The sequence below is a fragment of the Vigna umbellata genome, chromosome 1, assembly GCF_029865625.1.
Source record: "Vigna umbellata cultivar VRB3 chromosome 1, Vumbellata_1.0, whole genome shotgun sequence".
Taxonomy (NCBI): Eukaryota; Viridiplantae; Streptophyta; class Magnoliopsida; order Fabales; family Fabaceae; genus Vigna; species Vigna umbellata.
Window position 1 is genome coordinate 23,801,076 of NC_142165.1, and position 10,910 is coordinate 23,811,985.

Genomic DNA, 10,910 nt, shown 5'->3' on the forward strand with positions numbered 1-10,910 from the left:
CTAGATATTCATTGTAACCTCTAAGACTTGGGCGTAGCAGAATATCTGATCTAAGAAAGGCTAAGTGACTATTGCTTCTTGCACCCCATAATTACTAGCTGCACTTTCATAATATTAGGAAAAGTCTCAAACATCTTTCCTTATTAGACAACACTGCTACTATCACCGATCCCACCACTGCTGCACACCACTTCTATAGAGGAAGAAAAAGAAAAGGAAAAAGAAAAAAAGTGCATAAAAGACACTCGTTTTGAAAAGTCTCTGCTAAAATATTTATTCCGAAACACATTTAATACGTTTCGGAATATATGTTTCAAAAATATGAAAATTTTATTCCGAAAATTGTGTTCTAGAAATTTTGTTATGAAATATGTATTTTTCAAGTCACTTTTTCAAAAGGCAAAATGGTCATTTAAAAAATTTAAGGATAAATCTGACCAAGTCTTTACCGGTATAAAAATATTTCTACAATTATGTTACCGCACTAATCAAAGTGATAAATTAATCGATTTCTAACTACAATATGCTTGAATAAACTGTAAGAAATCATTCAAAATTTTCTGAAGCAAAATCTAATTTATAAAAAATTTCAGAAGTTTTAAAAAAAAAATTAGTGGCACACAAACAAATCAAATTTTAATTTCTATAAAATCCAAGTTTAATTTATCTTAATATACTTTTATAGTAAAAATCCTTAACGTATCAGCAACATGAATAAAATAATGCAAACTGCATTTATTAGACCAGAACAAAAATACCATCTTTATGCCTCTACAAACAAAAAACTAGAAATATATACGGAAACAAGCTGAAATCAGTTATCAAAAGAACACGACTCAAAAATCCCAATACAATAGTGACTTACATAAGAAAACTAACGAATAAACAAATCGCTTGCTGAAACCATGCATGTGCCGACTTCAGTTCATTCAATTTGAGGCGAATAGAACCAACACATACATAATATGTGTTTTCATATTGTCTACTCACGCTGAACACTAGCTGATTCTGCTTTGTCAGGTTTAGCTATGTCCTTTTTATCATGATGGAATCGCACCACAATGCATGTAATGTTATCAGCACTCCCTCGGGAAAATGCTGCTTCTGTTAACTTCCGAGCAGCGGCCTCGGGCTCCTCTTCTGTGCGGGCAAGAGAAACAGCATCCTGAAAATACAGAGTAGATATGGAATATCAGTGAAAAAACAAGAACACCTGAACTAAGTATTTAACAGACGAATGATTTAATGTTGTATCAAACTGAACCGCAATAGGTACCCAGGAGAATTGGAAGCCACTACTCATTGTCACATTTCTATTTCATTTCAACTACCAAGTCTAGTCCTAGGCAAATAACCTCTGCAAATATAAAATACTGTTTTGGCCCAGGTATAAGAGTATTCAATTTTCATTTGCAGTTAAGGATGACAATAAACAACCTTAAGACCCCATCCAGCTATACTAAAACAACTATGGTCCACATTGAACTACTTTCCAGGTAGCATAGCATGCCCAAGAAAGAAGTCACAACTTGCAAGCAGACAGTCCCCAAAAGCACAACCAGATGGTTTTCTCTTTCCCTTCCCAGACTCCCTAACTTAAAGTTATTTGATGATAGCTAATATTTCCCTTCCCAAACTCCTCTATGTTCATTAATTTTTTTGTTTCCTTTATGGGCCAACTAAACAGATAACCCACTCCTGCCAGATTAATATGAATGATGCATCAAATATGCACAAATAAATTAAATGCACGACTAAGACAGCTTACATCGTTCTGTACCACATCCCAGAGTCCATCACTTGCAAGAATAAGAAGTTCAATTTGTTCATCCATCTGCTGGTCCTGAAAGCATATGAAAAGATAAATTTCATTGACAAACTATGGCGCTTATTACTTAATATGCAACTATCAGATTGCCAAAAAGGTGAGGTGATTAACATCACAGAAGTGGTTCAGCAAAAGAACTAAATTAAGGCTTATACAGGGCAATAATGAGTAGAAAATAGATAGTCTAAGTTAAAAATGTCAAAAGGGTGACCCAGACCAACAAGCTAAGGTGTAAAAAGTGCTGCTATGGACCTGCCCTATATCAGACTATCCGTTTAAAAAAAGTTAAACCGAAAAAATAAAATATAAAAATTTATTTTTAAAATTTAAGTAACATTAAGTAAACTATTTGATATATAAATTAAGACACGTGCTTTAATAAATTATTATTTCTTTAAATTTTTCAAAATATTACTATTTTAAAAAACAGGTCAGCCAGCCTAAAGCCAAATGGCTCACAAATTAAATGGGTGGTACTAGAATTGACTCAGTTCAATTATGGCCACATTATTTCTTACCTGTTCCGGGCTTGTTTTATATCCTTTTTCAGACTGAATCATCGGACCATACTTATTTTGACACCCTAAACATTTTTGTGCTGCTATGGGAAACAACCACAAGTTGATATAAGCCACATATCTTGAGCTTTCCAAAGATGAAAAGCATCAGGTGACAAGATTCCCTTAAAAAAACTGAAACATTAGTTCCTATCCACATGAAGGAGTGGTTTTTTGAAATGTCAATTAACTTCAAATCACTAACTAACTAGAAAGGACAAACTCTATTAACTTTGCATACTGATGGTCTTTAGGTTCTTTACAACTTGGGTTCTGTTAGAATATCTCAGTTAATCATCAGAAGATATTGTGAGAATGAGACTCTTGCCTTTGGTTCTTATCTTGAAGAGCTTTTTCAAGTGGAGAATCTCCATTGCACTCATCCTTGGAATTCATTCCAAAGGTTGTGTGTTCTAATCCTTTTCTTATCTCAATTCATTTTCTATTTTCTATGCAACTTTGTTCTTGTGTATGTTGTCACCTGCCTGCAAGCTTCCAAGCTACTTCCAAGGAGAACGGTTTCTTCAACACCTATTTGAGTTGATAGGTTATTCCACCTCCATAAAACACATCATAGGTGGGGGAAAACTTTTACCTTACAAGTTGCTTTTATGGGAGTAATGTTACGTCCAAAATCACATTCTATAATAGTATCAAAGTGTATCCCAAATTGGTTCTCTAGAGAAGTCATGGGCTAGGAGAATCCCAGTGCATTCTTTAAAGAAAACACATAAATTGTTCGCACTAAGCTTGGAACATATGAACTTAATTCTAGGCCCTCCAAAGACTTAGTTACAATGTCTGTAAGCTAATTTTGAGAACTGTATAATCATACTATGATCTTCCAGCAGCAACTTCTCCCTAACAAAATGACATTCAATGTATGTGTGTTTGTGACATTGAATATCATTTGTTTCCATGTACTTGATAAAATCCACAAGTCACCTAATTGCCAAAGGATACACACAATTCTATCAACAACATTACCACGACACTTTCACTCATGTAAAAAATGACATCTATTTAACTTTTCTTCTTCATTGTATTTATTCGACAATAAGCTTTGTTTGTGCTTGACAGCTACATGGTGCTCAGGGGAAGTCATCTGATATGTCATGTCATATTTACAAATTGTTGTATGGCCTCAAGCAATGTGCATGATTTGAGTGTTTTCAGACACTCATCTAGCAATTTGGAATGATATGAAGTGATGTTGATCTCTGTTCTACAATCATTCTCACCAAGGATGTGTCTACCTCATTGTATAGAGGACAACATTGTTATCCCAAGTAGTGATAAAGAGCCAACTAAAACAATATCTTGCTCCACAACTTGGGACAAAAGATCATGAACACTTGATACATTCCCTTGTATAGAAGTTTCAATCCAAGGATGTTTTAGTCATATCTTAAGGAAATATGCTCTGAACAATCTAGAAGAAACAGGGATGTTAAACGCTAAGCCTATGAACACATCAATAGATTTGAGTGAAAGTTATACCTAACCAAAGAGGGTTGTATAGACCCTAGGAGAGATGCTAGCAGTAAGCTAAATTGTGACACGTCTTAATGTTGTCAAGATCATTGGGATGCAGTCCAAATATCCTAAAATGTATCAAGAATGCTCTTGGAAAATGCCTTATTAATCAAGATAATGAAAATACTTACATTAGGTATTTTGACACCGACAAGGCAGGGTCTCAAAGCAATAGAGCACAACTTTTTCCAGTTGGACCAAGAATAGTGTGGTAGATTATCATTTATGACATTAGTCACTTGTGAGCTCATATGGGTAAAGAAAATCCACAAATAGCTTAAATTTGAAGAAAATTCCAAAATGCACCTTATGTGTGACAACCAGGTAGCATTGACATTGTTTCTAGTTCTGTCTTTTATGAGAGGACCAAGAATATTGAGGTAGATTATCATTTCACAAGAAAAATGTTGGAGCATTAAGACATCACCATATTTGTGAGCTCTAGTGAACAATTAGCCCAGATATTCACCATGTATCTAAGAGGACCAAGGATCGATCATATGTATAGCAAGCTGAGCAAACATGACTTACACGTTCCAGCTCGAGGAAGAGCATTATAATCATTGAAATAAGGTGGTGGGTGACCTTTTATCATTAGAATCTCTAGATTATATATGTATGTTAGGAGTATTTTTGTATATTCATGTATCATATCTTTATTATTAAAAGATATCATATGTCCTCAATTTATTGCATTTTTTTTCTTAATATAAATAAAGCATCCGTGCTGTCATAGAAAAACATGGTTTTAGACTAATGCCTTTCTATTTCTTATAGTTTAACTAGTGCAACGGAAAGGTTGTTGATTTCAGTTTTTAGGGCCATGAAGTCTTACGCAAGGGGCTTTTCAGTTTTTCTCTCTAACTGTCATCTTAATCACAAGTAAAAGCCTTTTAGTAACTTCAAAATTAATAGGTGTTAAAAAGTACTTATTTAATATGGTCATGCTTATGTAATACTAATGTAAATAGAGAATTTAATTGCAGCTTGAAAATTTGAGTCACGACCCACCAATCTTCCTAACAAACCGCTAGAATTGTAATATTATTAAACTTTATCCTGCCAATTTATTTCCTTGTAAAACTAGGTACTAGTTATCCAATGAAACTAATTATTAGTGAATCATCTTTAGCTATTAATAGCCTGTTAATTTTCAGATTTTCACACAATAACCAAGAATTACCTGGATCTCAGGTTCTGCTACAACAAACTGCTTCAACATACGGTTTCCAAAGGCCCGAGACATTGCTAGAACCCCTCCTACCCTCCAAGTACCTGACCAGCAAAATAAGCAAAAGTAAATATCACCTGCCCAAATTAATCATCCATTCTTTGGATGTTTGGCCAGCTTCTAAGGTAAAGATATAAAACATATTATTCTAAGCATAAGTTCAGAACATGTATACTACTTGCATAAATCAATTTAATGTCAACAATACATAGGTCAACACCTACATTAACTAAATTATTTGTGTGGTGAAACATGGAACAAGTAGTACAAAAGACCGGTAGGTTTCATCCACTTTATTAAAGTCCACACATCCCAAAACACATTGATGCATGATAGGAAAAAATGTTATCTTGCTCATATGACATCACAGAAATTTGGAGGCACCCAGAAATCCTATTATACTCGGAAAGTTTCTGTGGAAATATCATATTGGGTGTTGCCAAACAATCCAACCACGATGACCAGAAAGCCCATTACTTAAAAACCCAGAAAACCAACCCGAGCCTGCATGCAAGCCCTATTTCTTCTTCCCATTTTTATTTTGCTCCTACGCAGTCAAACCCTGCACCCTCTGGTGCTGATCTGCTGCCACAAACAAGACTCGGTAATGGCAATTTGATCACTTCCCTGAGGTCATTTGCTTTGTACTGCTAGGAGACAACCTGATCTGCTTGTTTCCGTAGTCTCGTATCAGCTTTATATCTGATATTCTCTTGGTGCTGATTCATCTGGGTATTTGATTTAATCAACTTCAAGCCATTTAAATACTGCATTAGTTTTCTTCTCTTTCCTGCTTCTCTATTTTGCCACAGTTTGGACTGGGGTTTCAGTTCTGACACTGTTTTTGCTGCACTGAATAATTAGCTAAAGAGATCTAGGGTTGGACTGTTTTCGTTTAAAGTTGCATTTTATTTGGTGAATTCCTTCTAAATCTAGATTTGGAGTAAAATTGCAATGTTAGCTAGTGTAAGTTTGTTACTTTACAAGTCATTTGTGACCTTATCTGTTTAAGTTTTAACTTTTATTTGGTGAATGCCTTCTATATCTAGATTTGGAGTAAAATTGCAATGTTAGCTAATGTGAGTTTGTTACTTTACATGTCATGTGTGACCTTATCTGTTTTCAATTAAATCTTTAACCAAGTGATACTAACAAGGCTGTTTTTCTTATTTTTGCATTTTAGGTAGGAAAGTACGTTCCATATTATTCCATATTACATAACAGTTACCTTCACTTTCCAATCCAATCCTAGGTACGGCTATTTTGTTCCAAATTTGTAAAAGAAAATTTAATAATAAAATCGCATCAATGAATTTATATAACTCTGTACTTATATAAGATTAAATGAGATATAGCAAAAACTGTACAGATAAAAAGTGGGGAAATATATGGAATATCCATCAGCAAGAACATAAATCCATGCATATCAATATTGTTTCAAGTTGCCAACATGACCACTGATCAAAAGGATCCAAGATAAAGTCAGCTCAAGCTTCCAATCTCACCATAAATTACTTGAAATCTTAGCTGTGGCCATAGATAACATGGGAAACAACCCATCACCATTGTATGATACACTAAATGTGCCAGAAGCAAAACTTCAACAGCGAAACTATTTAATAAGGCCATTTATATGCCTGAAATATAATATCTAATCTAACCTGCCCACATGACAACACCACCAGCATTCTCAATTCTCTTCCTTTCATCACTTCTATTTGGCTTATGATCCTCAGAGAGAGCAATTGCTGCCAAAAGAGAAACAATTAGTTAACAATATTACTACCAATCTTATTTGTAAAATGTATTCAAATGGAACTATAGGAGAAAATTTATCCTATGATCAGACAAATCTTTTCTGAAATGCTGCATCTTCCACGTGATCTCTGTATTTACATCATCAAGAAGCTTTCCACCAACATCACATCATTAAAATATAAACACTTCTTTTAATTTTTGAAGAGAAATTTTATTAACATATTACTAAAAACTACATCAGAATTTATAAAGAATATGACAACTTAAACTTTACAATATTACAAGATAATTAATAAAAACTATAAATAGAAGATGTCATAAAATAGTAGGTTATTACTTTACCTTTACCAGCTTTTGATATTATGGTCCTAGAATCTCCAACATTAGCTACATAAAGATGGTTATCAACCAAGACTGCTGTCGAAGCTGTAGATCCATCATCCCTGAAAGTGTCCTTTTCGGCATCCAGAAAGTTAGCGTCAGTCTGTTGATATGTTTCACCTGCAAGCTCGTTGAGGTTATTATAATTGCAAAAACTGGTGATGGAAGACCAAAAACATTCCTTGCAGGAATCCCGCCACAGATCACACAAGAAAAAGATGCAAGCATGAGATGGATAACCATCAAATACTTTCAACAATGTTGAAGCACACAAGAAAGCATTAATAAATTATAAACAACAGACATTACAACAAGACATTCATGACAATAATTGAGAGAAAGCGAACACACTTATAGCCAATTTGGCATCTGTCAAAAATTTTGGATGCTTCAAGAGATTATCAAAGAGATGTTCCTTCAAATACTCAGCAGCACGAGAACCACCATGACCTGTATGGAATTTTAAATATTTATTTGCATGTTACCATAATTGCATGACAGGAGAACAAATACACATATACTGAGATCAAAGAACTATTTTTTCTCCCATGCAATCCAGCAGAAAATCTTACCATCAAATATTCCAAATAAGCATACTGATTGGTCACCAATCTTCAATGTCTTGATATCATAAAAATCTTCCATTGTTGCTCTCTTCCCCCTAAAACTTGAATACCCACAGCTAAGCCTTCCATCTTCACTGCCAAATAAAAATTTGATGAAATAAGTACCATTAGATCACAATATATATCAGCAAAAGTATAACATCATGCAACACCAAATCCAGTAAATCAAGCAAATTAAATTGTTCATTAATGTCACTCTTCCAATGCAAGCTTAGTAAAATTTCACATTGATTTTTCATAGTATGGATTAATGATGGATTTAACTAAGAAAATTAAAAGGATTAGAGTGAAATAATATGAATTTAACTCCTTGATTTCAACTTTCAAGTATAAATTACTAAAATCCAGGCTTCCACCATATAATAGTATTACCTCCCACAAAAGGAACTTGACCTTTTAAGGCACAGGGAGTTTGGTTCTATTTATAGTTTCCTATTATTTTCACTATGGCCTTCTTCTATGTTCCCCAGTCTCCACCTCGTAAAAATAAGAATATTTGTTGCTTTTATTGAGCAAAAAGAAACACATTTCAATAAGCAAAACCAAGCCAGCACATGAACCAAATGATTTAAGAACCCTTTTAGGGCCTTTGGAAATCCTGCTTTGAACAGTAAAGGTTATTTTGGCAGTGATATCACCTTAAAATTGTCTCTCAATCTCAAAAATTTCCCCATCATGCTTTATAAACTAAAAGAAATGCCAATCACTTTTTTTTGTTAAGGTAGTCAAGAATAGTTTTCCTTACAAGGTCAAACAAAAAGCAATTCCAGATTACTCGTTCCAAACATAAAACTGCATCTTTCAAGTCAAAGTTCTCTTCAAATAGAAAATCTAATAATCCAAGTTAGAGTCTGTAGGAACTATTAAGTTATAATCGCTTAACTCCAACAGCCAATGGGGATGTTAAAGATAGTATCAATGCAACAAAGTAAACATTCCATCTATGGAATCAGAACATATATATGCCCTTTTCAAGGCGTCAGCACAAGTTGAAAGCAAGTTGTGAGAATCATATTCACCATTTCCATCCTCCACTGGCAAACCGACCATCATCATCTTTCTCAGGCATCATATCAACAAGGGGTCCAGCCCTTGACATAGAACCCGTATCAACCATCATCCCTGTGATTGTCTTGTATTCACCAATCGAAGAAAAACCACTGACTAGCCGCAAACTCCTCCCAAATCCGTTGATTCTCACTCTGTTGGCGAAGGTTCCAGCTTGAACAACCAAAAAAGACCTTACACAACTCCCGCATACCATCTACCTGATGTATATAGCAAATCACAGAAAAACACAAACACTTTCAAAACCCAACAATAAATGAAATCTGATATAAAACAAACAAAGACTTAAAAGCGGAAAAAACTAATTAAAAGGTTTCAAGTTCACAAATAATCATAATCATCGTAATTATTAATTTATACAATTATCCAATAAAAAATGCACAAGGATCAAAACCTTTTTTTAATATTGAACTCTCTAAGATACTGTAACCATCGATTTGAAAAGTAAACTCAACGTCAAAACTTGAAGAGAATTGTGGAATCAAGGGTTGAATGTTCGAATTCGAATCTGGTTAAAAGCGGATCGGAAAAAAAATATGTCAGGAATTCGAATCCGGATTAAGTAAAGGTTGGGAGAAGAAGCAAAGCACCTGCAGATAGTATCTGTTGTGAATCTAGAATGAGAGCGAAACCCTAGAGAGAGAAAGAGAGGTTGGAAGAGAAGCACTACGAGATTTCTCAAAAAAGGAGGGGAAAACGAGAGGAGTGGTAAAGAGAATGGAGGAAAAAGAATAGAAACATGAGAAAGATAGAAATTTTTTGCATCAATAAATATTAAAATTAAATAATTCCATTAATAGAACCTTCAAGTTCTATTAATTGTAATATACTTTTTAATTGTTCATAAAGAGAAATAGTTCCTAGGACAGTTACCAAAGGACGCTATTTCAATTTTTATTTGTTTTTTCTCTTGAAGATGCTCTTTCAGTGTGCAGGATTTTTTTTTATTTTCATTAGTGGAAACACTTGCCATGTGTTAACATTTTTAATTATAAAAATAATAAAATTATTATTATAATAATTATAAAATAATAATTATAAAATAATGATTATAAAATAATGTAAATAAATACTTATATAAAGAATAAATTGATAAGATAAATATTCTAATTTAAAATAATAATCATTCAAAAGATAAAATGAAAAAAAAAATGTTACAATCAAAATAATTATTTTTATATAATGATATATATATATATATATATATTTAAAAGTAGTTAATAATTTAATATTAAAATTTTAAAATAAATTTATTCACTCAATTACTTCTCACCATTATTAAATATAAGGTTTTTTATTTATAAAAAAATATTAATAGTTAATGTCAATATAAAATATTAAAGAAGAAGAATTGAACAATAATAACTTTAGTAATTTAAATATATTTTATATAAAATATTACATTGAAATTTTAACGTTAATAAGTTAACGTATTAATACAGAAATTAAATCAGTTTAGTATTGCAAACTAGTTTGCATCTAAACTTTTGTGATTGAAACAGTGAAGTGAGTTTTGAAATTTAATTATTTGAACTTTATTGTAATTTAATTTGAAATATATTTATAAAATAGTAAATTAGTGAATAAAATATTTTAAAATTGAACGTTATTAATATTAATAATTAATATCAGTGATTTAAATATATTTTGATCTAAAACATTAAATTTCAATTCAAAACATTAATAATACTTTTAAGTAAAAAATTTAATAGTGTTTCTAATTTATTAGTGATATTATCTACATTTATACTTATATATTTACATAAAGAAGATTTTTTTTCTTTATGTTTGTTTTCCAATTTTATCTTTTAAATATTTTTTAAAATTAAAATAATTATTTGACTTATAATTTATATATATATTTATATAAAGAATTTTTTTTTTGTTCTCATATTTACTTTTCAATTTTATCCTTTAAATATTTT

The 10,910-nt window shown here is 32.2% G+C and overlaps 1 protein-coding gene across 3 annotated transcripts; it reads right to left on the bottom strand.

Moving 5' to 3' along the window:
• Positions 1-711: 711 nt before the first annotated feature.
• On the bottom strand, positions 712-9,734 carry LOC124833340 (Protein phosphatase 2C family protein). 3 transcript variants are annotated; one of them, XM_088101207.1, is made up of 10 exons: positions 9,576-9,733; positions 9,380-9,493; positions 8,937-9,185; positions 7,864-7,991; positions 7,643-7,741; positions 7,253-7,411; positions 6,814-6,900; positions 5,105-5,196; positions 1,769-1,843; positions 712-1,165 (listed from the first exon to the last, which is right to left on the bottom strand). In XM_088101207.1, the coding sequence occupies exons 3-10, from the start codon at positions 9,179-9,181 to the stop codon at positions 983-985; spliced, it is 1,068 nt and encodes a 355-aa protein (XP_087957333.1). In that variant the 5' UTR covers positions 9,182-9,185; positions 9,380-9,493; positions 9,576-9,733; the 3' UTR covers positions 712-982. The 3 variants fall into 3 exon arrangements, with proteins under 3 accessions (XP_087957333.1, XP_047163757.1, XP_087957336.1); XM_047307801.2 differs by lacking the exon at positions 9,380-9,493 and having other exon boundaries at positions 9,576-9,734; XM_088101210.1 differs by lacking the exons at positions 7,643-7,741; positions 9,380-9,493 and having other exon boundaries at positions 9,576-9,734.
• Between the last annotated feature and the right edge of the window lie 1,176 nt (positions 9,735-10,910).